At 41.8% G+C, this 27,006-nt stretch overlaps 1 protein-coding gene across 1 annotated transcript in view; it reads left to right on the top strand.

The window, feature by feature from the left end:
* Positions 1–27,006, top strand: part of DCDC2C (doublecortin domain containing 2C) — a 110,400-nt gene that overhangs the window by 61,198 nt on the left and 22,196 nt on the right. The window contains exon 6 of the mRNA XM_090032575.1: positions 4,370–4,421. Coding sequence (XP_089888701.1) covers positions 4,370–4,421 — 52 coding nt within the window. The remainder of the gene's footprint in view (positions 1–4,369; positions 4,422–27,006) is intronic.

Raw genomic sequence — 27,006 nt, 5'->3', positions numbered from 1 at the left:
TTTGCTCAAAACATGAATGGTATGATATAATCTAGGGACTAAAGTATGAAAAAAATCTTGCAGTGTTGTCTGTATATATTGAGCAGGGATCCGGGTTTTCCATTTTCCACAGAAAAATGGACAAAACCATGGATTTCCCAGTTTAATTGGAGGAAAATGCAGATTTTCCCTTTTAGCAGGGAAACCTGTGGATTTCCCCATTTTGCAAAGAGCTCTGCAGGCTGGCTGAGTTCCAGCCTGCAAGAGCTGTTTGCAAAATGGGCAGGAAGCCCCAGCCCTGCCTGGATGGGGAGGGAGAGGGGGAAAGGGAGGGACCCAGTGCAATCACTTACTGGAGGCTGCCTCAGGAGGAGGATCAGTCTTCATTCCTGGAGGTAAGTGGGGCTTGGGTGTTGAGAGGCAGGGCTGTGGGGGTAAGCTGGCTGGGGGCTGAGGGAGCGAGGATGTGTTGGGGGAAGACATGGAGTTGCTGTTGCCACTACTGTACCGCCTCCGCTGCACCTTGTGCCACTTGCCTGCGGCCAACGGCGAGAAAGCTGCATGGGACACAGGACACAGTAGTGTGGTGGTGGCTGCCACGTGCGAGGCCCCCTGGGCAAGCAGGCATCTGAGACCTGCAGAGGGGTACTGTTGCCCTCACCTCTGCTCTGGGCAAGTGGTGTGGGGTGCAGTGGTGGCACTGCAAGTGGTGCTGGCGGCTGCCACCACGTGAGCAGAGGTATGGTGTGGGGGAAGCTGCTATCAGCAGTGCGGCAGCAGCGTTGTGGCAGTGGTGGCCACTGCTGCTGCTGTGCCCCACTTCACTTACCCAGAGCAAGGCCAGAGGGGTAAGGGCAGCAGTGCCCCTCAGCGAGCTGCACATGCTTGCCCAGACAGGGGCAGCAGAGGCTCACACTCAGTGGCCACCACCACACCACCATGTTCCATGCAGCTTTCCCACCGTTGACCGTGGGCAAGTAGTGGCGGTGCAGTGGTGGTAGTGGTGGCTGCTCTGTGAATCCCTCCCACCCCTCTGGCTGGGCAGTACGTGTGAGGCCCACAGAGGGGCACTGCTGCCCTTGCCTCCGCAGCCCTGTTCCTGGGAGCTGGCACAGAGTGAGTCGAGGTGCAGGGCAGGGGAACACTGCGGTGTGTTGTGTGGGGCTGGCAGTGCCCCTTGCCCCTCTGCTGCTGTGTCCCAGGTCACACTCTGTTTCCCCCCCCACCCACCCAGACTGAGGGAGGGGAAGTTGTTGGGGAAAGCCCCACCAGGCCAGCAGGCACTCCATGTCTTCCCCTACCACATCCTTGCTCCCTCAGCCAGCTTCCCTCAAAGTGACGGTGGTGTGGTGGTGGCTGCTACGTACGAGTTTCCTCCTCCCCAGCTGGGCGGTGTGTGTGTGGTCCACAGAGGGGCACTGCTGCCCTTGCCCCCCCCCCACAGCAGGCACAGAGATGCATTCCTCACCCATTCTCAGTCTGCCCCCCCAGCCCCTTCCTTTCTTCTGTCCCCCCATACATACTTACCCGCTAGGGTGTGTGTGTATGTCTGTGTGTTTGTGTGTCTGTGCCTGTGAGTATGGGGCTGGGGGGCATGAGCAGGGCTGGGGAAGCCGTGGGGGTGAGTGAGGGGCACTAGCGGGGTGAGGGCGGCCGGGGAGGGGGGCTTTGATTTTTATCACGGATTTTGGATTTTTTATCAGACAATTTGCAGTTTTTTATTATAGAATTTTTTATTTTATTTTATTTTTTATCAGGGAAAGCCAGGATCCCTGATAATGAGCCTTGACTGCATTGATTTTACAGTCATTGGCCACATTGCAGATTTTGATATTTGGCTCCTGTGACACATTTATTTTATGGCATGATGGATCTGATCCCCAATCCCAACAATTGTGTTTCCTGCCATGCCACATGTATAGCAGGATGCATGATATTGGGATTGGGAATCAGATCCCAACTGAGCTATTACTACTTGACAGTGCAGTAGGACCCTGAGATCATCATGTCTGCACTGGCAAGCTGTCTGCCTGCAGCCTAGCACAAACCAGTGTGGTGCTAGAGCTGGGACTGACAGTTAGCTGACTGTCAGTCTCAGGCCAGGGACCTCATGGGAGCCAGAGACTTCAGTGGGGTCCCAGGGCTGGAACCAATAATCATCTGAATACTGGTCTTAGGCCCTCCAATGAGTTCCTGGGGCTGATTATTGTTCCCAGCTCTGGGACTGCACTGGGGCCAGTCTCAGGGCCCTGTGGGCCAGGATGTTAGAAAACCTCATATACAGCCCACCTTCACATGCAGTTTTCTAAGGTCCTGGTGCACTGGGGCCCTGGGATTCTCTCCCTATTCTAGAGTCCTTGTGGCTGGGATATATCAAGTACTTTGTTTCACAGGTCTCTGGGAGCTTCAGAACAAGGCAGTCCACTTGCTGGGTCTCAGGAAGCCAAGCTTTTGAGCTTCCATCAACAGGAGTGCAACCCTATGCAGGGCTGTACCACAGGGCTGTCAGTCTGCTGACATGGGGATGGGAACTGTCAACAAAGCCCCATCACCTAGCTAGCATCAGGTTGGATGCTACGCATTCAGTTTAAGGCTTGATGGAAACCAGCCACAAAAATATTCCACACATTTCATAGAACATTTTTTGTGGCTGGTTTCTTGTTCTGTTGTGTCATTACTCTCCTGAACATATGGCTGGGTTACTGTTTAATATGCTGTTAACAGGTTAATCACATCTTACGTATAACGTCTGCCAGGGCCTGTGAACTCAAGACTGACAATGAAGATTAAAATACACTACCTGCTATGCAAAAAATAACAAGACTATCATAATAACATAGCTATCACATGCTGAGACCTGGTCTAGCATGCTGATGAGTTGAGATGAGATGGGATTCTTGTCTATGGGTGCAAGTAAGAATCAACACTTACACATCTGCTTATAGGTTAGGACTTAAGCAAAGCTTCCCCCCCCAATTAATAAACAGCTTTATGTTCTTTGCATGTCCTCTTCTAAGGGGAAACATAATCAAAATATTAAATTATAGAATCAGAGAAAATGAGGCTGGAAGGGCCCTTAAGTGGTCATTGAGTCCAAGCCCTTGATCAAGGCAGAATCATGCCTATGTAAATTCTTAAAACTGTACAACCCCCCTTGTGTGAGTTTGATGCTGAATTATATAAGGACTGAATTAAGCACAGGCTCAGACCTGGATGTTCAATTTAAAACTTTTATTGTTTCACAAAGTCATAAACTAAGGAGGTCTGTTGGTTCATGAGGTTCCCAAATCAAGCCCTTGCTTTCTAACCCGGAGGCTAGGTGCGGCTGCCTGATTCAGTAGTCTCAGAACTGGTCAACAGCTCATTTAAAAGGAGTCCCTTATCTTTTTTTAGACAAAAGATACAAAACTGTCCCCATTCTGACAGTGAGGCATTTAACATAACTTCACTATTACTTATATATGATAACACATATACATATGCATTTCTAATTCTTATTTCTGTTGGTTATTTAGTTAACTTATTTATATTATAATATCAGGTGATAAGCTTTGTATTATAATTTTTACACTTCTTATATTAATTCTTAATAACCTTTATGTTTTTTATGCTAATTTTTAATAACCTTTATGTTTCTTACGTTAATTCTTACATCTATATGTTTTGCTGTCTTTAGCAGGGTTAAAATGTCAAGGCTTACATAATATGCGGTTGTTTTTCGTCATTGCGGTTTAGCCATGCGGTTTCCTGTTTTAACAATATAAGCTGCTTGCTTGCAATTTTTATCATTGTCCAAGGGTCAGAAGGTCAGCATTTTTATTTAAGGGTCAGAAGGTGATTACCAGAATGTCAATCGCTGACTCCTCAACCTCCTTGAAACATTCTGGGAGTTTTAGTGCATTGTTCTTAATGCTAGGCCTTGCTTAACATAAGCACTGTCTCACACCCCTCTTGCCTAAATACCAGGCACAATGCTAAAAACATCCAAACACTAACTTGCCGCAGGCAAAGTAGTGGGCATGGTTAGTGTCCTGCCACTGCAAGGACAGGAAGTGGTTTGTTAAAATGTACTTGAGAGATCCAAGAAAGGGGACCAGTGTCTCACTGCTCCCTTCCCTTGGGCAGAAGAACGAAATCTGACATTCTAACCAACAGAGAGCTAGTGGTAAGCACAGAAAATATTCCAGTAGAGCGTATTACAAAGTATATTAAAATTTATTATTCATCTAATAATGTACAAGCTACACTTTTTCAATGAATGAAAGGAGGACTTCAGCATCTAAGGCTGTCATGAGTAATAATACAAATATTAATAAATAATAGCTAATAATACTTTTTAGTTTAAAATTGACAAATATTCACGTGAGGATAACTTTACTTTGTATTTTAGCTTATATGGTGGTTCCCAATCTTCAAGAAAACCCAGGAAGAAAAAATCAAGAGTAAGTTAAAAATGAAATTAATTCAATAATTCACAGCACATTTTATTATTCTCTTGTATTATCAATATTTTAAAAATATGAAATATTATAACATTCACAGTTTGATAAAAGTAATAGTGTTCATCTATAAGACTTCTCTAATAATTTATATTTTGATCTGGATGGTGTTAATATCAAGTAGATAAATATAGACAAATATGAAAAACATAATCATTCATTTCTTACTAAATATATTGTTTTGTTGATCCTTTTAATTAAGTTCAAGAAAATAGTCATTTAAGGGGCAGATTTGGTTTCCTCATGTAGGTGTCTAAATGGGAGTAGGTGGAATTGAGACTCCAGGACATTTATACACATACATTTTCATGCCCGGACGTGCCAGAGATCCAGCACATCGCAAAAGACTCACTTAATCAAGTCTGCTCCAGTCATGAGCTGACATACACAGTGCTGCATTGCTTGCTGTGCGTCAGCGCGGAGAAAATGGTGGTGGTGCATTTTTGAACTAAAACACCTTCTGTGTGTTTTAGTTCAAAAGTGGACCACTGCCATTTCTGTTTGCTGACATGCATTTCACTGCTTATACAATTGCAAGTGATGCAGCACGAGGTACTTTTCAAAGCACCCGAAGCTGCGGTGTGCTGCATGTGTAAAAATTCTCCTATTACAAGACCTAAAACGTACTCCAGTTTAGTCCTGCTCCACAAAACACAAAATGTAGAAGGTATCTAAGGCAGGGGAGAGCCTTCATTTTGGGCTGTAAAAATCTGAAGTGATCCATTTTGATTACATGGGCACCAAACATTTTCCAAGGGACCATTGCAGTCCAGATTAGTGCTCAGGACTCACCAAGTCACTGAAAGGACCTGATCCATTAGTGTGTGTGCGCTCAGCATTCCTGTCTTGCACTAATAGCATTGACTCCAGTTCAGAAATGCAGCTGGTAGTGTTGGTGCTTACCTACTTCACAATATTGCCTAATGGTTAGACCACTTGCCCTGGAAGTGAGAAACTGTATTATCAGACCTGTCAACCTGAATGGGTTAAAATCCATGTGCCCCACTCTCCGGGAGAGTATTTTAAGGCACCTATACATGTGTTCTGGTGTGTTCTAATTGGAAAACATCAGAGCGTGCTTGATTAATTGAGTCTGCTCTGCATTCTAATTAGAAAACTCTATCATCACCATACTGTCACGTGTATAAACCCCTGTGGATTTAAAAATGGTTGCTGGGGTGCTTTAACTAAAGCTCATCAAATGAGCTTTAGTTAAAGTATCCCATTGGCTATTTTTAAAAGCACAGAGACTTAATACGTATGACTCTGTGGCATTATAATTAGAGCAGCCCCCCCAGGAACTTCTCTAAGTAAACACTCCCCACCCCTGAGCACATGTGTAGACATCCTAATTAACAGTTATACCATAGGCTGAATGAGGGATACTCCTGCATTCAGGGATACTCCTGCAAGATTTCAGGAGTCCTCAGGCAAGGAGGAGAACAAGCAAAAAGCAGTGTGACTTGGTAGTCCAGTGAGCCATACTGTCCCCTGGGAAGAATTTTGAGTTCCTTTTCCAATTTCCAGGATGCTTTATACATTTTAAATTAAATAATAATTTGTTAAACACAGATAGATATAGTTTTGGGAGTATCACCTGGATCTCTTCCCTCCCAACTGAGTTCCATAATCACTGGTCTACAGAGTCATTTTCCATCTTACTTGTTTGCTTATTGATCCCAGCCTTTCATTCTTGGCCTCCTTCTTTAGTGTCAGGGTTTTAAAAAAAGATTTTAAATGCATAATATCAGGGATTTCTTCTATGCATTGGCTAGATCAGTGGTTCCGAACCATTTTCGCCACAACCAGCTGCTGGGAGTGGAGTGTGGTGGGGGCGGTCCATGGGCGGGGTAGCTCCTGGCATGCGGTGTGACTTGTCCTTTGTGTGTGCCGCTGCCTGGATTGCCCCTGCAACCCACGTTTGGGTCGTAACCCAAGGCTGGGAACTTCTGGGCTAGATTATGAAACATGGTCACCCTTGTTCATATGTTTTGATAAACAGGAATTATGAGCACTTTGATAAACAGGGATTTACCCCTATGGGTTGAAGGGCATCATAATTTAGACCTCCTTGTTTGTACAACTTGCATTTAGATCTATTAAAATATGGTTTGTTACTTTGTAACAATTAAACCAAGTAATTTGAGATCTTAGTAATTTCAGAACCAAGTAATGACAATAACCTGTCCTTGCCATTATTTCTTACATAATCTTTTTGCTTTCTATAAAGTTTATCATCAAATATTTTATATCATTATCTGGACTAGGGGCTCCTAAAGTGTGACCCATGGGCCAAATATGGCTTGCAAGCCTTTTTGATGTAGCCTGCCACCCAGAACTGTCTCTCTGAAATGGCCCTTCAGGGGCAAAACTTTGGGAACCACTGACCTAATTGAAGGAGAAATATATTTAATAACATTTGTACCAAGAACAGGTCCCTTGGGAATCTCAGTATAGTAAGAAAACATGATAGTTGCATTGGTTAAGCATGCCATATAGAAAATATACTGAAGCTATATTAATATTGTCCTAAAACAGAAATATTTTTTTGCTTTTTCTTGTTTGGTCAAGTCATTTCACTGCCCCAGCAAAAATGTTACTTATGAAGAATACCAGGCTGGTGACTTTCCAGGATACCCTGTAAGTCTTTGTTAATTTCCACATCCATAACAAAAATATATAAGGCTTTATTCTCAAAACAGTGTCCAGCAAATTATACCGTTTAGTGTCCACAGAGTTTTAAATTATGGATCTGGTGTCAGGTGTTTTCAAGTGGCTTTTTTGTACTTTAAAAAATTGACAGAAATGGTGGGATCAGAATTATTTAGTCTCAACGCTTCCCATCTTTGTTTAGTTTTCCTTGGCCAATTATATTGCAAAACTGGTAGCTTCCTTCTGTAACAGATGTTAATAGGAGCTTTCAAAAGAACATATGTTCTTTATAATATTTGAAAAGTTAAGTACAAATTTTGTTGAGATACCTATCCTGTCTCTAAATTGCTTAAAACCCTGAGAACTATTTTGAGGATCTATTCTGAACAGACTCTAGGTAAAATGTCATCAATTTCATCCTTTGCACCAAAGAACAGCTATAATTTTAGCATTAAATAACTAAAGAATGTTTGGTAGGCACGCAAACATTTATAATGTATATAAAAAACCCCAATAGTACCCATAGAAATAAGCAGTTTTACTAATAACCTTTAGTTTTGTTTGATAAAGCTACTCATACGAAACTTCTGAATATAATTTTAATAGTAGTTTGTTTTTCCACCCAGACAACAACATAGTTTGTCACAACGCTTGTGCAGATGGGGCCCAGGCTGGCTGGGGCATGAGGTTGCAACAGTGTGGGTGCTGCCTGCTGGCTAGCTCTACCCTTGTGCCCCAGCCAGCCTCTTTGCAGCATGAGCAGCCCCGGGCTGGCAGACTGACCCCCTAGGCCCTTTGCGAGCCACGGCTGTGCCGCCCCATCTCACTGTGCTGTGGTCCCAGTACATGTGAAGACATGTGTATTTGGAAGCACTCAATTCTGGTACGAAGTGTGCAAGAGTTTATTTAGCTGCCTTAATATCGTGTGTAGATGCGCCCACTGAGCACCGAGTTTTAACTCAAACTTGAAATGATGCAAATCAAACGTGACATGTTAAGATTTTAAATAAACTTGTAGTCCTGCCTCATTATGTTTGGCACAGTATTTTTTACCTCATTGAGAGCTTTGCAGGCAAAGGGGACAGCAACATCTTAATCCCTTAGATTTCTTGCATAGGACCTGTGAGCTGGTTCCCCAGTCGGTGGCATTGGTGTTCCCTGCTGCCATCCAGTCCTTCAAAGACATCCTCAGGTTTATGGAAAAGGGAGCCCATTTGAAGACTTACAATATCGATTTGCATTTACTAGGGAGGAAATTAGAATGTGTCGGAGCAAACTTGATTAATTTAATTAGAACGCGTCGGGCAAACTTGATTAAGTTTGCCCCAGTGCTCCAGCAACCTTCGTGTCACGTGTATGCAGTGTTCCCAGCTTTCAAAATGGCAGCAGGGGCACTTTAACTAAAGCTTGTCAAACAAGCTTTAGTTAAAGCTCTCCCACTGCCATTTTGAAGTGCAGGATGTTGAATATATGAGACATTGCAGGAGCTGCTCTAATTAAAATGCCCCTTCTCTCTCCCCACCCCAGAGCACGTGTAAAGATGCCCTTGAAGATTTTCATAGTGGCACATTTCATCTGAAATGCCATTTCTGATGGTGGCCAGTGCCAGATGCCTCAGATGAAAATGCAACAAATTCAATCAACAATAATTAAGATATAAAGCCTACTAATAATACCGGTGTAAAGGGCTATTTTTTCCTAACACCTATTGGTTAATGTTTACATGGCATGCTGCATATGTCAATTGTATAAATTATGTTATAAATTTTGTGTCCAGTCTAATGTAACTATGGATATTCTTATTATCCACTTCAACTATACATAAATAAGTCACCATCTTTGATTTTTGTTATGCTCTTGACTTCACTGACGCTTGTGTCTCTACCACTAGAGCATATGTTGTATAAAAAAGTATTTGCTTTATCAAGTTCTAATCTTATTAGGTTTCTTTACGAGAGAGCAGTACTCACTATATACTGGCTTTGTACAATTTAATTTTCCCTATAATTTCCCCTCTTCTCTAAGCCTAGCAGCCCTAATCTTTTCAATCTCTCTTCGTGTGGAAGTTCATAATATGCAAAGAAAATATATTTTCATGAGTAACATGAGTTAATCTACCTCGGCTGTGAAATATTTTTACATATAATCTTTATGCACGTCTGAATTTTTCCCTCATTTCTTTCTTTAATGTGGTTTCCCTGTGATAATAATTTAGATGTGGCATTGTGTACAATGCTTTCTGATTCATACGAGTTAAATTAATGAAAATAACCAAGCAGTGTTGTCACAAGTAATTTTGTTTCTTGTCACACATTCAGAATTTAGAGTCCAAGTCATGGCTTGACTCTTCATAGAACTTCTGTGAGTTCATTGATATCAGATTTTGGACTCTAGTGAGGATACAGAATCTTTCATAATGGGCTAGTAATAAGGGAGAAAAATTCAGACTTCATTTTTTCTCTTTGTATTTTCTCTAAACTTATTTTAACATCTCTAGAGCTGAAAGTTAAATGGATTTCTTCAAGGAAATGGGATTATTTTCCAGTTTTGACACGATTTGTGTTTGGACTGTAAATGAAATATTGTGGAAGTGAAATGGAGTTAGGACTTAATTCAGTAAGGATATATTATGTTACACATCCTGTTATTTTGATGGATTCTTCTACAGCAATAAGAAATAGGCATGGAAACATGAAGGTGATTGAATTAAGTAAGATTTGGGGTTAAAGTAATTACAATTTTTTTTCTTCATGGGGTGGCTGCTATGATGATAACTAAATGGATAGGAGCTGAAGAAAAGAACTGGGGTAAAAATTTACCATTTAGAAAGGAAGATTATATTGAAGAATGAAGAACAACTTATATGTAATAAATCTGACTGAAGAAGGTAGATATGAATAGGGAGTAGAAAGGAACAGTGGATTAGTTAGCTATCTAGTGTAATCTCCATCGTAGGTAATGTGGGAAGGCATTTATATTGAGCACTTGCAGCACAGGGGGTTGGTCTAGGGCATGTGCTGCATGCAGAGCCCCATCAGACTAGTTCTGTGTGCTGGCTCTGGGGCCTGTCCAGGTTGGGTGATGCTGGAGCCAGCATGCAGGGCTGGTTGGTCTGTCAGGGTGCTGCATACAGTGTGTGATGCAGACTGACCCTCTGTGCTGCTTGCAGTGCCTGGTACAGCCTATTTGCTTGGGCAGCACATGATCTGCCAGCCCTGTGTGCTGTATGCACACGGAGCCCCAGGGCCAGTGCCGCACAGGGGGTTGGTCCTGATCTGGCCTGCAGACTGGCTCGGGTGGCTAGATGAGTTTGATACCCGTGACTTGGGCCATGTTAAGTTCAGTGATTTGTTTCATACAGACTCAGTTGTTCTCATGCATTTCATTGTTAATACCAGCTGTGAAGTTGATGTTCTTATACATTTCATTGCTAATACAAGCCATGACATGGATGTTCTTGTAAGTTCTGCTGCTAATACCATCTTTACTTTACTTATCCAGCTTGCTTGGTCAGTATACAGTCATTAGTTTAGAGTACTTGCTATAAGCAGGGAGAATGCTTATAACAAGCACCCAACAAGTACATGAAGGAATGCTTTGTGGTTGTGAAACTTATGCTGCTTCACAAAAAAAATACCTCATATCATATAAATTTCATTTATCATATTAAACATGGACACTTGAAGCAAACAATATATTTTATTTGGATAATCAGTGCAAAGAGGGACGATGGAAACAAGCATAAAGACTGAACACTTTTGATGAAGGGGTTAATAATGCTGCTTTAAAGACATACTTTTGCAAAAGTAGGTATCAGGATAAAAAAATCATAGCAGATTTGAGTGTGCATGCTGAAGTTTGACTGTCCATAATGCAGTAGATAAATGGTACCAGATTTTGGTACCTTTTAGATGATGTAGGGAACAGATAGAATTTACATACATGTTTTAATATTTTGTGTATAATTCTAATATTATAAAAGCTTAAGTCTTTCTGTGTGTCTGTCTGTCTGTCCATAACGCTTAATTCGTGCTCTGACTGGCTAACAAACAGCCAGTCAGACTGCAAACAAATGTTCCAACAGGAAGTGGTGGCCGGTGGAGTGCCACCATGATGGCGGGGACACAGGGGATAGGGACAACAGAGTGGACAGAAATGGGGGGCGAGGCTTCACTCCCCCCGCCCTGTTCCATGGAAGTGGCAAGGATAGAGCGGGGGGACCCTTACTCCTTGCGGGTGACGGCAGTGGTGGCATGCAGGGGAGTGGGTTGGGATGCCATGGGGGGGCCAGGCCACGGCTTTGGCCTCGGCCTGCCCCTCTCCCCTTCAGTGGCATCTGACTGCGGGGCCCAATGTGGAATGATGCAGCGGCAGTGGGAGGAGGTGTGGGCCCAACACAGGTTGGGGGAATAGCAGGTGTGCCATGGTGGCAGCAGCAGCGGTGGGGGGAGGGGAGAGGAGGGGGCCCAGGCTCCACGCAGGGGGAAGGAGGACTGAGCCCAAGCTGGGGGAGAAGCGGGCCTGGGTCAACCTGGAAAATGGGAGGAGTGGGCTCAGAGCTGGGGGGGGGGGAGAAGGGAGGGAGAAGGAGTGGGCCTGGGTCCAAGGGGGGAAAGATGCTCGCTTCTCCCCTCCCTTACCACTGCCATGTTGGGCTAGGCCTGCTGCTACAGCCCACTGCTGGGGTGGGCTGGCTTCTCCCCCAGTTTGGGCTCAGGCCTCCTTCCCCTCCTCAGGCCCAGGCCCACTCCTCCCCCACTAAATGTGTAGCTATCTGTTTGTCATAAACAATAAGCAGTAAAAAGGAAAAGAAAAGGAAGAAGGGAAGAGGGAAGGATAAAAGAAGAAAAGAGAAGTGCTCAAGGAGTAATAATTTAGTTACTAAAATATTCTAAGACCTCTTCCCAAATTGCACAAACCTTTTCAAAACAGTTATGCCTGCTAAACATGACTCCCCATGGATGCCAGCTGTATTATCTCGCTGAACCAGATTTTGATCTTTGGAGGTGTCCTACTTTTCCAATGAAGTAATATAATTCTGCATGCCACTAAAAAGCCAAGTGTAAGAGCGCGGGTCTGGGAAGGATTCTGTTTCGATTCCTTAGGTATATGGCCAAGAATACAGACATTTGCCAGAAATATCAATGGGGTGTTCAAAACTGTGTTAATTCTATGTATAATTTCTTTCCAACAGGAATTGATAATAGGGTACGACTAAAACATGTGACCGACCATTGCTTGGATTGCATTGCATCTCCAGCACAACTCTATTGACAGTATATTTATTTTTTTAAAGTTTAGAAGCAGACAGAAAATTATCTGTTGGTTGTATAAGATGGTCTAAATTCAGTTGTCAATACTCAAATAATGTGAATTGCTGTTTTCCACTGGGGTTCCGTCATCTGGATACTTAGGTCATAATCCTACTTCAGCTGTAAACAGTCTTTATCAAGTTTTTTATTTGACCATATATATTCATAGATAGAGTGTTGGCACACAGGGTGGGGAAGGGTAGCAGATTTAAAGGCAAAAATAAGTATATTTGGAGCATTTGCTACATCTAAAGCCTCAAATCCAAACTGATTTGCTGATACTTGTGCAACTGCATATATTTCCATTCAGCTAATTTTGGGAGGCCAAATTCAGCACATATCTCAGAAAAGGATTTAATGTGATTTCCTACTAAAAGCTGTTTTATATTCACAATACTCTTCTCCATCCACTTTTTCCCACTTTTTGTGGGACCCATACTACAAAAAGAGAGTCACAATTAGAGGCCTTACAATGTAATGAAGGATGAACCTTCAGTATGTTTGCCAAATTTTTCCAAGCTTGCCAGGTTGCAAAAAATTTAGGACACTTTTACACATGCTCTGGGGGTGGGGGCAGGCACTTTAATTAGAGTGGCTCCAGGAACCACTCTAATAATAAGTTACATCGAACAAGCTTTACTTTTAAAGTGCCCCCACTGTCATTTTGAGGTATGGGGATGCTGACACACGAGATGCGGAGGCGGGCTGGAGAGTGCTAATTAGCACACTCCAGCAGACTCAACTGATTCTGCTTCTATGCGCTGTAATTACAGGGCATTGGAGCAGCCTCCAAGCACATCTACAGGCACCCTTAGAGATTAGAGTTAGAAGGAGAGTGATAAATACAATTTATGACAGTTGATAATGGAAGGGAAAACCTAAGTGCCTGTTCAGTTTCCATTCATACAGGACAGTTCTCAGTTGTATTAAGTCATCTAATATATAATCTGACTTAATAAGAAGGCATTGTGATATTGTGGAAAGTTTGGAGAATGAAAGCCATCCATTTCAATGGGTAGTTGCATTTTCTTTTAATGAAAGTCAAGCCCCTTTTATCCTCTTTATCAACAGAAACGTGTTAAACATTTGGTTGAGTTTATCAAAATAGGATTGAGGGATTACATTTGGTAGGTTATGTAATAGATAAATTAGTTGAGGGAATGCATTCATTTTTTTAATTCTTACACACTCCCAGCAAGGATATTGCCAGGCTGCTCTGTTTGTTCAGATCCTGTAATACAACACCAAGAATCTTTTGAAATTTTGGGTAGATAGTAACCTTAATCTTACATATTTTCATATCCAAATAAATTATGTGTTCTGATTGCCGTTGAAACTGCCATTTACTAAGCATGTCCTTTGTGGTGTAATTATTGTGTACCTATACACGCGATTTGATGTGTTCCGATTGGAATGTGTCAGAGTAGACTTGATTAATCGAGTCTGCTGGAGTGCTCTAATTATAACGCTACAGTGTACTGCAGTGTAACATGTATTCAGAGTTCCATGTTTCAAAATGGCAGCAGTGGCACTTTAACTAAAGTTCACTGCCATTTTGAAATGTGGGATGATGAGTATACGTGATGCTGGGGTGTTTTAATTAGAGCGGCTGTCATGGAGCCACTCTAATTAAAACGCACTCCCTTCCTCCTGCACCATGGAGCACGTGTACAGACACCCATTTAATCCAAGGAATTCTGATTTTGTCCAATTAATTTTATAACTATAAAGATTGCTAAAACTATTGATTTATGATAAGAAGACAGGAACAGGACTCTCAGGCTGTGACAGAAATATAAGTGCATCATCTGCAATTGGATCTTGTGTTCATTATCTCCTACCTTTTTCTAATAATAAGTTATATCAAACAAGCTTTAGTTAAAGCACTCCCAAGCCCAGAAGCATGGGAAATACCCATGGTAGAAAATAGTTATGCCTAGATCATCCTTGATTAGTGGTTGTCCAGCCTCTTCTTGAATACCACCAGTGATGGAGAGTCAACAACTTCCCTAGGCAGTCTATTCCACTGCCTCACTATTCTGTCAGTGAAGATGTTTTTCCAGATATCTAATCTAAATTGACTTTGCTGCAACTTCAAGCCAATGGTCCACATCCTCCTTGCTGCAGCAAGAGAAAAAGGTGCTTTCCCTCCTCTTTATGGCAGGTTTCAGGTATTTGAAGGCTGCTGTCATGTCCCTCTTATGTGTCTTTTCTGCAAACTGAACATGCCTAGCTCCTTCAGTCTCTCCTAATGTGACTGGCCTTCCAAGCTTTCGATCATCTTTGTTGCCTATCTCTGGACTGTCTCTAGCTTCTCCACATCCCTTTTAAAATGTGAAGCCCAGAACTGATCAAGTAACATTTTTTAGTTACAACTCTGGAAGTGGGATTTGTATAATAGCCATGTCCACTTTATGAATTCTTTATCAAATCCTATCTTTTGTAAGGCATAAAAAGGTACTTCCAAGAAACACAATCAAAAGCCTTCTCTGCATCAAGGGATAAAAAAGCCATAGGGATTTGGACTTTATTGTACTGCTACTATGATATCAGTAACCTGATGTACATTGTGTGAACCATGCTTTTTTTGATACTGTATTTACCTGAATCCAAGCAACTTCAAATTTAATATAACCCCCCAATAATTAGATTCTACACATGGAAAATTATAAATTTGTTGTAATTTTCCATGCATAGAATCTTATTTGTGAAAGGTCATCTTCAATTCATCTCCCCACTGCTGTGATAGGTAAAGGAGCTGCAGGGTGCAAGGTGCCACTCCCAAGCCCCTTGTCCCACAGTGCCTGTGCCTACTCCCCTGCTGTCTGTCCCTCTGCCATGTGCCCCCTTGCTGCCTGCCCCTCCATGCCTGTGTGTGCCTCCTCAACTCCTTACCTCCTTCACCCTTGGCTCCCTCCTGCAGCCTGTCACTCCACTCTTTTATCCCCCCTCCCCGTGTCTGCCTGCCTCCCTCCCTTACCTTCTGCTGCATTTGCTGGCTGTGGGGCAGGCAGTAGCAGCATGGCTCCGGCCTGGCCTCTAGCCCAGCATGGCCGGGGAAAAGCAGCAGCAGCTCCTGGCCAGGCTGGTCAGAGCTGGAATGACCAGCGCTGGAAGTAAGGGGACAGAAGGTAAGCAGGAGGCGGGCTGCAGGGGGGACAAAGTAGGGGGGAAGTTACATGGGAGTGGAGGGTTTGGGTATCAGGCACAGGAATGAGGGGTTGTATGGGTATAAAGTCCAGGAACCTATCTGTTTTCTCAGAAGTAACAGTCAAATTCTCAGTGTATGGTGTAGGATAAAGTGACTGAACTGTTAGTTGATTTGTCTCTGTCATATGAATATTCCTCAGAGAATCTCTTTATAGCTGATATTTTATTATAGTTGGATTTATTCTTTAGTCTATGTGCTAGTAACTTTCCTTTATGTTCCCCCAATTCCCAGTAATCTTGGCATAATCTATATTAAGCATACTCCATCTTCTGGGACTGTAATATATTCAATTTATATTTCATATTGGTAAGAATGCATAGCTTATCACCCAAAGGATCTGTGACATAATCCTCATCCAAAGACTTATTTTTTCTTATTAAAGTATCTGTTTCTGTGTCCCATTTTTTTCTTTTTTGCAGAAGCATAAAATATATGTCCTTGCAAGAAGACTGCAGTAGTTTCCCATAATGTTGAAGCAGAGGAAGCAGTAGATTAATTAAGTTCCATAATATCTTTGAATTCCTTTGGAATAGATACTTCAAATTTGTAATCATTCGACAAGGGGCTGTTGAGCTGTTAGTCACTATTTATAGCTGCTCTATCTGCCAGAAAGAACTGAAACTCCACCTCACTATGTTTGAAACAGCTATAGAGCCATTAGGGGCATTGAGCACAGAATCAGTTACAACTGAGAAATTAAATGAGTTGAATTGAATGAGGCATTGACCTCCTCCTGCCCCCCCACAATCCCTCATTGTTTGATTCATTATTTGCCATCTATCTACTATGGAGACATTCATATGTCTTCCCCTAAAATATAAGGGTGTTTCCCAAATTTAGAGAACTTAAAAAAAGAGAAAAAAAGAAAAAATGTTGGATTGTCTACGTTGGGACCATAGACACACCCGAAGTAAAAATACAACCTATAATTATAATACTTGCCAAAACAAATCTATCCTCTTTATCATCAGCTATGTCAGTTAAATAGGGGCATGATTTTTTATGCACTGAAATAGAAACTTTTTGTGACTACATGATATACACACTACAGATCGCTAACCCCACCCAGCCGTGGTTTGATTTTCTGAGATTCCTCTATTTACAAATTCAGCCTTCGTTTTTAAATTAAAAAAGGGGAAAGATAATATTTTCTTCTTTTTAATAGGTCTGTTAAGGCCCTTAGGATTCCAAAATACACACTTAATAGGTTCGGCTGTTCTCAATGACTTTATCTTTTATGTTCATCTTTACATACAGAAGTCCATAATTGTGGACTTATGACACAATTGGTTCCTGAAAAATATGTCTGAAGTTGAAATGTAACTTGGAGCCGATTTTCCCATAGCAAACAATGTTATAAATGGGGGATTGGTTCCTGAATCAAGGTGGGCTATCCTATTTTCACCAAAATTAACCCAGAATTTTGTACTCAACCAATTATAGATGAGTAATATACCTATACTAAAGTATTTATATTGTAAATAGCAATTGTATTGATTTGGAAGGACTTATTTGAGGTGACTTTGCTGGACTTTTTGAAGGGTTCTTGGCTGGAGTCTTCTCAAGAGTCTTGGCTGCAAGTTTTTCTGGAGTCTTGTCTGCTTTCTTAAAGGAAGTGTCCAAGGAAGTTTGGACAGATGTTCTCCAGGGAAATGGGAAACAGTGAATCTGTGCGCTGGCATGGTGTGGTATCGGATCAAGTGTTGTAAAGTTGCAACTGACATCAGAAAGTTGAAACAGGGTCTCTATTTATAAGCATTGTAAGTGTGAAACGTAACTCAAAATGTTGTAAGTTGAGGACAGCCTGTAGCTGGGAATTTGCCAGTTTCCTTGAACCAAATATCTACATATTGCCATAGCTTGTCATATTTACATTTTCCCATATATTTAAAGCTTATAACAACATATGCTTCCAAACACACTCTTGAAAAGATCATGAGGTGAAAGAGGGAAAAAAAGGAAAAAAATAAATAAATTTGAAGTACAAGAAAAACTAACAGTGATTTTAACATGTCATGCTATATCCATGAGGCAGATGTAACCAAGAGCTATCTCAGTTGCTTGAGTCTGATTTGCAGTAGTTTAATGTGGGGTAAGTGAGCAGTGCATGTTACTGCTTAAGGTTTGGGGAGCCAGAAGGATGGGGGTTGAGTTGAATGCCTCACCCTAGGGCTACTTGCTGCTGCTTACTTGCTGTTTTGTCTCACTCTGCTGGCACTTTCCGGGTCGGGGCAGCAGTCGGTGCAGGCAGTGGGTGTCATGCAGTGCAAAGTGTTCTGAGAATCATAGTTTTGTAGGGCAGCAGTGGAGTTTGCTTCTGGGAGAACACCTCACCCCTTTATTTTTTTTTTGCTGCTCTGTACAGCATTCCCCCCCCCCGCCAAAGACTATATTCTCACAGTACCTTGTTGCCTTCCTGGTTCTCAGCTCCATTCCTGCACCTGAAATCAAGAAGTGGCGAGGGGGTAGGATGTGGGGACTGGTGCAAGATGCCTGCCCAGATCTTCCACATTGGGAGGATCAGGAAACAGCATTATATGAACGCTAGGCTTACTCTGTCACGTTTCCTAGATCTCTGGCAGCTCTGAGTACTTTCTTTAGTAGAAAACTTCAAAAATGTGGCTGTGAAAGAGCAGGCTTCCTCCAGTAAGACCTGGGGGTGATCTCTGTCTGCATGTCAGTGCCTGAGGGGAGTTTTAAAACGATAAGTATTTTTTCACCATCTTGGTGGGATTATCTTTTACAGAACCCTGATGCACTCCAGTGAGATATAGGTGTTGTATCTCCTGCATTTTGTGTCTCAGAGCCTGCAGTCTGATTCTCACAGTTCCTCACTCCCTGAACCTGCTTCACCAGGACATCCAGCTAAGCTTGGATATTCATTACAAATTCCCACATCTTATTCAATGTATTTTTAATGTTTGAGATTTCTTTAGCTATGCCCTGTATCAGGGTAGGCACGTCTTCTGTCTTCCCCTCAGATCTCACCTAAGAGACCTCCATCTTTGAAACCAAGGGGCTCCTTGATCGTGTTTTTTGACCTACCTTGACATAAATGTTTCATATGACATCTGTACAGTACAGCAGAGCACTACAGGGTGCACTTGATATCCCAGTAGGGTGAGAAAACAAGAGGAAGCACAGCCACAGGCAAGAGCAATTTTCTACTGGCCCCTGGAAAACATGCCACTGAATGCCTTTGTAGCACTCCAGCTGGATAAATGTAAGGGAGTGAGAATTTTTCCCAGCCATTGAAGAGGATCTAAGGTTTATCCAAGTATAATTTTTCTAAGGTTTTGAAGAATTTTAATAACTAAAAATTGGCAGTACATATTGCAGAATAGTAAGAGCTTGTTAGACTTGCATCTGTTTAACTCCACAGCACCATCCCTGGCTCCCTTGGCAGATGTTCTTTTTTTGCTTAATACTAATAGTTTGGACAACTTAAAAAAAAAGTACCCTATATGTATCTGTTTCTGTTTTGAAAAAGAGTGTTTTGTCTATGCACATGTAATGAAGTGCAAAAGACTTTTAAGAGTAGTAGTAGCATGGCTTTAATGCAGTGTTAGTAATTTACCAGTCACATATTATCACAGTCAGAAAGCAATATGTGAAGGGGTGGGTTGATTTGCTTATTTGATTTAGGTGGACTGATCTTACAACTTTGACTTCATGTATTTATTAACTTATTAAATTAGAAATGTAATAAAAAACATATGTTGACCATAGGACTTATTTTGTATCATTCACAAGTAATAAGAGTTAACTGTGTTTGGCCATATCTACATGAGACACTACTGCATGGTGGTCACCGCATATTTATTTAGTACTTGTATAAAAAAGTACTAAATAAATGCACAGTAACCTGAGTTACTGTTCAGTAGAGTTGATTATTGTCTTTTTTGTGATGTTGCTTTGCAGTAACCTAATACTACTGCACAGCAGTGCTGTGTCACAGTTTTTGCCACATGACGCTACTGCACAGTAGAATCAGGCTACTGCACAGTCAGCGTAGATGTCCCATTTGATTTGTAGAGTTGCATTTACCTTTCTAGATTTAGATTTAGGAAGGTAACTTTTAGATGCAATACATTACATGCAGTGAAATTTGTTCATATAAAACTTCTGTATTTAAAAGTAACTATAATTACTGAAAAGAACAATTAGTTGATAAAAAGTCAAGAGCATATTAGAGATATATGTACAGATATTAGATACGTTTTTGAATTATTTTTGTATTGGATATTTAATCATTGTCCGTTAACTGGATGAGTCTTCCAGTAAATAGGGAAGTCATTGGTGAGTTCATAGATGGCTGAGAGTGGCCGATTTCAATATTTGCATGATTGGCTGCAAACATGGCAAATAGTTCTTGGAGGAAGGAGTAGATCCTGGTGATGTTGGGTTACAGCTCTTTCCCTTTGTCTGTCTTGTCTGTCCACCTACTTAGTGAGGTGAGTTTGTTCAAAATGATTAATGCCTTGTCTTACATCATGGCACCATTGGGGATGATTCAGAGATTGAGTATCCCAGGTATTGATGTTTCATTTCTTCACACTGGCTTCCAAGGCATTCTTGAATCTCTTCTTTTGCCCACCTCTGGAGTGGTGATCATCAGTGAGTCTGAAGCATATTTTAGGAGCTGGTTGTCAGGCATCCTTATATTTTGTCGTGTTCAACGAAGCTGATGCAGCATAGCTTCAGTGCCGGTGGTGTTTGCTTGAGCCAGAACGTTGGCTTTCATGCTTCTGTCCTTCCAAATGATAAAGAAGATTTTGGATATTTAAAAAATAAAGCTTAAAATATAAAGTTCAGTGAGCAAAACAGGCCTCACAATTGATGTTTTAGCCTCATTATTCTGAGGCAAGGCAGTATCTCATAATAAATATAACATACTCTGTCATCAAGCAGCATCATGCAAGTGCAACAGCGGAGTTCAGACATTAGCAAAACTTCTGCTTCAACAAATGCTTGGATTAGGTAGGTTGTCCTCTAATGCAAAACAAAAGCTGTGGACAGAGATGTAGTATTACAAAGCGCAGACAGCTGTGCCAAGCCCCCCAGCTGGAGTGCTACAAAGGCATTCAGTGGCATGTTTTCCAGGGGCCAGTAGAAAATTGCTCTTGCCTGTGGCTGTGCTTCCTCTTGTTTTCTCACCCTACTGGGATATCAAGTGCACCCTGTAGTGCTCTGCTGTACTGTACAGATGTCATATGAAACACTATACAGAGAAGTGTGTGTTTTGTCCAGGAGCATGTCTACATTTCTGTAGCACTTCTGCCATTTTGTAGTGCTAAAGCGGCATGCACACCTGTTCTCTCAGCTTAATGTAGTGTTTGCAGCACTATATCTGTGTATGTCCATACCCAAGGATTTCCTTTGAAATTATGAGATTCATTTGAGGAAATGGCAGAATGTCTTTTGCAAGAACCTTCCAGAATAGGTTGTTAATGTTCTTCATTGAAATGTGTTATACAGTTCATCCAAGACTCTTTGAAAATGATGTTTTTGTATCAATGTTTTCTAGTCTATTATAATTATAATAAAATATAACTATCGTTCTTAAAGTAGGCCTATGATATTTTAATAAGCATAGTATTTGTAAAATAGTTAATATAGTAACATTCTATAATTTTAACTTTCGAATAAACATAAGTAAAATGGTCCCTATTCTTTAGTTAAATAAGGGCATCTAAAAGGTGTGCAAGTGAAAGCAGTGAAAACTGATGTCTTCCACTTTTATATGTAAAAAAGTATATTGAGTAATCACAATCAAGTCTTCCCCACCATTATCCATATTAAATATAATTCCCTCAAGTTGAGAAGCTTTATCCAGAAATGGGAAGGTAGTATAGCTCTTTGTGCTGAGTCAGGCCTGAAATTATAGCTGTTAGCCAAGGCAGCAAGTAGCATTAATTATGAAACTTCAGTAGGAACTGGACTGAGATAACTAACACATTCCAGCTAGGACACCAAAGAAATCAGGTATTAAATTCAGCTGCCTCTGGTGGGGTCTTAGACCCAGTATTGCATCCTCGTTCTCCTTCAGCTGTCACTGTTGACTATGCTGTTCTTGAAATCTTTTCCTCTCTCTTGGTTCCTGTAACTGTGTTCTCTTTTGATTTATCTTCTATCTCTAAACCTTCATTTTATCTTAGGGAGGATCCTTCTCTTTCCCCTTCAGTTTCCTCTAGGAATCTGACAGGTCTCTGTCCTTAGTTGTCTCCTCTTCTATCTTTGCACGATCTCACCTTGCAAACACTGTTCTTACAATTGTTTCTATATGTTGCTCTGTGCACTGTGTACAAATCTACCATATTCCTGTCTCCTGTTCATGAAAACGTTTCAACCTCTGGCTGACATCTCTTCTTGTGTGTCTTGTCTTCAGCTCAAACTTAAGAAGGCTAAACCTAATTTCTACCTGTGGACTTCTTTGTTTATTCCTTGTTGGACTGAGGAAAGCATTGTCATATCACCTGTTATTTAAACCTATAGTATGGTATGATTTTTTACTTTGGCTTCACTCCAGTTCTTCGCAGCCAGGCTAATGGCTCACATTTTAATCACTGCAACATTTTTTTCTCTGGCCATGACAAATTAGATCTTAACCTACACATTTCTACTTATGCAAACAATATTTTACTGGTCTGTCACGTTGACTGTGTTGCCCCTCCTTTTGCATTCCTTATCTTGATAGCACCAGTTGTGCAAATTTCATTTTATTTCCAAGTATTTTCGTGGCCTGCGATTCTCAGCTAGGGTGCCACAGCTCTCTCAAGTGCTGCGAGGTTCTTTTAAGACTGTAGGAAGGGGCTGTGCCATAGTAGCTCACCTACACAGAGTCATAAAATAAGCCCAGGGATTTCAAATAGGAATCCATAGTGACAAAAATATTTTGTCCTGTTCTGAGCTTTCTGAGTTCTTTGCAACAGAATTGTTCTATTATTTTTCCATAGTCAAAAAGCAAGTGGAAGCGAAGAACTGGCATTTTCCAAGGGATGGCTTGAGTCTAGCAAGGGTTGTCATGTGGCTAAAAAGGTTGAGAGTGATTGGATTAGATGATTGCTGTGCTGAGATCACGTTCTATTATGCTAAAACAATCTTGTCTCATTGTTTGATTGCAATACTTTTTAAAAATCAATCTGTTGTTTTTTATCTTAGATCTTAATCTCAGGGACAAAGGCCACCTTTTCCTTTTTTATGTAGTGTCTAGTATTAATATGTGCTTATGGTATTAGGCTTAAACATCTTTTGAAATAAGATAAATGAAATCTAGTTTCTTTTTAGCTCTACATGCATGTTGAAGATCACTCATTGGCTTCAAATGGCAATCCATAAATAATTCAGTCTGAAATTAAATGGGCAAGTATACCCTGCACAATCCTTACTTAATGCTGTTTTTAAGTGACATTTTAGTAGTCTATCCATCCTGCAATTTAAATGACAAGTGACATTGACAGCACTTTGTTTCTTCACAAGGATCAGTTAGACAGCCCTTAGTGATGCTGATTTTCACAGCAATAATAATTGGTGAAATAGAAGCACTGTCAGTTCAGGTTTGTTTGGAGTTATAAAATTTCCAAAATTATTAAAATTAAATTAATATTAAATTATTAAAAGTTGACACTCAGGAACAGCAGTAGCCAACTTCTACTGACATTTGTCTTTTATATTATGTAAATATTTGTTCCAGGTATTTGTCCATGGCAGGGATGTCCAACTTCTAAGGGGTCAGGGGGTACAATTTCTGCAGGCCGCACCACGAGGGGCTGTTGCAGGGCAAGTGTGGGGGCCCCTTAGGATACACAAGGATATCTCCCCCTGACCACTGCACTGTGCACCTATGTGGGTGCCCCACGACAGCATTGTGCACCCATGTGGCCCCAGGCTCACCCTGATCTCCGTGTGCCACGCTCTACTGCCCTGCCTTCTGGTGTGGGGACAGGAAGCAAAACCTGGAGGGGGTGGGAGGAAGCCCACAAATTCTGCCTGCTGTTGCAGTCAGAGCTGGGAGGAGTAGTGGTCTGGCAGGAGACTGCAGGCTGCAATCTAAACCTGTGTGGACCACCAGTTTTAGAGAGCACTGGTCTATGGAATTGGGTTGGGTTATTAGAACATCTTTCTAATATAAATAAATCATACACAGAAACATAATCACTCCTGCAACAAATTGCTGGTGGAAGCTTGATGATACTGTAAGATTAACATTCCTTACCAGGCACAAAGAAATATTTTGGATAAGCAAACTGACGGCATGTATTTTTAAGTACTATCCTTAGTTACATGAATTTTCCGTAAGAGCTCTCATTTACCTCACCAACAAATAATTTACTGCCCTCCCCCCAAAATACAAATAATTATGCTGATTTTAACCTAAGAAGGATAAGGAACAAATCAAACTAGCTGATCGGATGTTGTAGATTTATCAGATAACTACACTACAGCATCTGGAATAATGTACTAATTTCTACAAAAAGCTTAATATATGTTACTATCTTATCTGGTTTGAATGGGTACTTTCATATTACATACAGTCCATTGCAACCTGTGAATAATAAGGAGGTTGAGCTTTCTAGACCTGCTCACTAAAAGGTGTTTTAAAAGAATCATATATTTTCTTCTCAAATCATTTGCTCTAAAGCAATCTAAAATGTAATTTTAGTGTATTACAAATTTATTTCATGTTTAATTAGACTTGCAGTACATCTACATCTGCTAAAGTTATAAGGCATAGGTATGTTTCTGCCTTTCCAATTACATTTCTAATGTAAGAAATCAAGTAAGCAATGTATATTTAATATGTTTTAGTTTCTTTATAAATATTTTGTTTATTGTTTAACAGTTCACCTAAGCTGATATAAATATCTGATTGGCACTTGAAAGATGAAAAGAGCTTACCACAAAATCAATACAGCTTTGGTAGGGTAAACCAGGTTTTGTTTTATCACATCAGAAAACAAATAATTAATGAAGGTCAACATTTTCAGACCTGAGACTTGGACACGCAACATATTTATGCTAGGGCAATTTACATTAATTTTCACATTTATGTAAATTGCACCAGGACAGACAAGCAGCTTGTCCAGGAGTAGCAATTTGTAGGCTGCTATTACTGCATCTTGCCACTAGGTCACAGGAGAGCTAGTAATAGTCTGTTTGCATTGAGCATATATGACTACCCTGAATAAAGAGACACATGACAGCTGTACTAGTGTAACTTATCTGTACTAGTGTAACCCGCCCCCTCCCCACCACTTACCTGCAGCTCCAGCTCTGATCCCTCTAGCCTCAGCATGGCCGGGCTTGGAGCTGCTGCTACTGCTTCTCTTGGCTGGGCTAGACTGGGGCCAGGGTTGCTGCCACTGACTGCTCTAGAAGAAGCTAGAGCCACTGTAGCAGGTAAGCAGTGCGGGGAGCAGGAGGTGGGGAGAATAGGAGGAGCAGGCACTGGGTGGTGTAGATGGCAGGGCCGCAGAACAGGCAGAGACTCAGGTTATAGATTTATCAGATAACTACACTACAGCATCTGGAACAATGTAGTCATTTCTGCAAAAAGCTTTATATATGGGGTGACATGGAGGGAACCCAGCAGTGGGTGTAGGCACCAGGAACAGGCAGCAAGAGCACATGGGGAAGATCTGTACTGTGTTGCTTAAAGCTCTGCCACCTATCCCCAACCCCCAGTGCCTGTCCTACCTACCTTCCCCACCTCCTGTTCCCCTCACTGCTTACCTTCTGCAGCAGGGGGGGCAATAATGGGGCACAGGTAGCAGTGGAGCAGGCACAGACATGGTGGGGGGCAAGGGGCAGGGGACAAGTGGAAAGAGGACATATAGGGGCAGGTGGTGATAGGGAGAGTAAGTGACATGGGGGAAGGAACTGTAGGGGCAAGTGGCAGGGGTGATAGGCAGCAGGAGGCCGGCATGGGGTGGGGGAGGAGAGGCAGTGGGGGGCAGCCAGGGAGGGTAAGAGGCTGGGGTCTGGCCCCTTGCGCCCTGCTGCTGTTTTCCCTTTCACAGTGGTGAAGGGACAAATTTAAGATGACTCTCCATTAATTAGTTTCTGTACATGTAAAATTATAATAAAATTATTATTTCTCACATATAGGATTATATCCTATATATCTACACTGGGTGTCATGTTAAATTCGAAGTTGTCTTGGGTTCAGGTAAATATGGCAGAGAATTGAAAATACCCACAACAGGACATAATGTTTTTAACACTGTGGATTCCTATTTCAAATCTCTCAGTTTATCTTGTGAATCATGTTTGCACACCTAACAGTGCCAACATTGCATGGCACCCTGTAGCACCCTTGAAAGGATTCCAAGACACTTCAGGGTGCCACAGCATCCCAGTTGTCTAGGTCCTCTATCTATATTTAGGCATTCAAGTAAAAGGGTGTAGATTAGGGGCCAGCAACCTGTGGCATGTGTGCCAGAGCATGGCATTTCACAGCTAGCCCGGGCTCTGGGCAGCTGCTGCTGGTCACAGATCCTGGGCTGCTTACAGCAGGCAGCCGGGAGGCTACAAGCCCTGCTGCGAGCAGCTTGGGCTCTGTGGCAGGCAGCAGCTGCCTAGAGTGCAGGCTGGCTGTGGCAGGAAGCCGAGAGTACGAAAACAGCTGCACTGGGGTCCAGAGCCTTGTTCGGGCTCTGTGGTGGTGCAACCCCGGCCCCTCCTCCACCATCTGCCCAGAGGTGCACATGCACCCCTTGCCAGCAATGAGGATCGGGCCCCTCACAGGTCCCCTGCTGTCTGTCTCTGGCATACCTAGTCAAAATGTGCGTGGAGGTTTGGGTGCTTTTGGCATTCCAGCCAAAAATGTTACCCATCCCTGCTGTAGGTATTCAGACTAGGCAAAAAAAAAATGACTTGTTTTATAAAGGAATAGTTTACTTAACTGCACCATTGGAGTGCATCTGAAAATCAGGCCACTTTGTTACCTCAGTATTGATTAAAATGTCTAGTTTAGGCAGCAAAGTTTGAAAAATGTCACCTAATTTAAAAAATGTTGGTATTTGTTACAGCTGTGCAACCTAATAAAGCACTGTTTGTAGTAAAAGGAAAGAACTTAGATTGCCTTCATCAGATCACCATCATCTGATGAAGTGTGCTTCAGCTGCAGAAACTGATTTGGTTAAGATGAAAATCTACTCTGCTTTCTACGGTAATAGAAGGAAAGTTTTTGTTTTGTTTTCAGTCCTCTTTTTAATAATTCCTAGCATCCTATTTGCCTTTTTTGGCTTCTGCTGAACAATGGGCTGATGTTTTCAGGGAATTATCCATAATTCCAAGATCTTTTTTCTTTTGTAGTAACAGCTAATGTAGAGCCTATCATTTGCTTTGTTTT

Source organism: Crocodylus siamensis, chromosome 1, assembly GCF_052110815.1.
Source record: "Crocodylus siamensis isolate JL-2025a chromosome 1, ASM5211081v1, whole genome shotgun sequence".
Taxonomy (NCBI): domain Eukaryota; kingdom Metazoa; phylum Chordata; order Crocodylia; family Crocodylidae; genus Crocodylus; species Crocodylus siamensis.
Note: the sequence above shows the minus strand (reverse complement) of the source record. Positions and strands in the feature narration are given on the sequence as shown.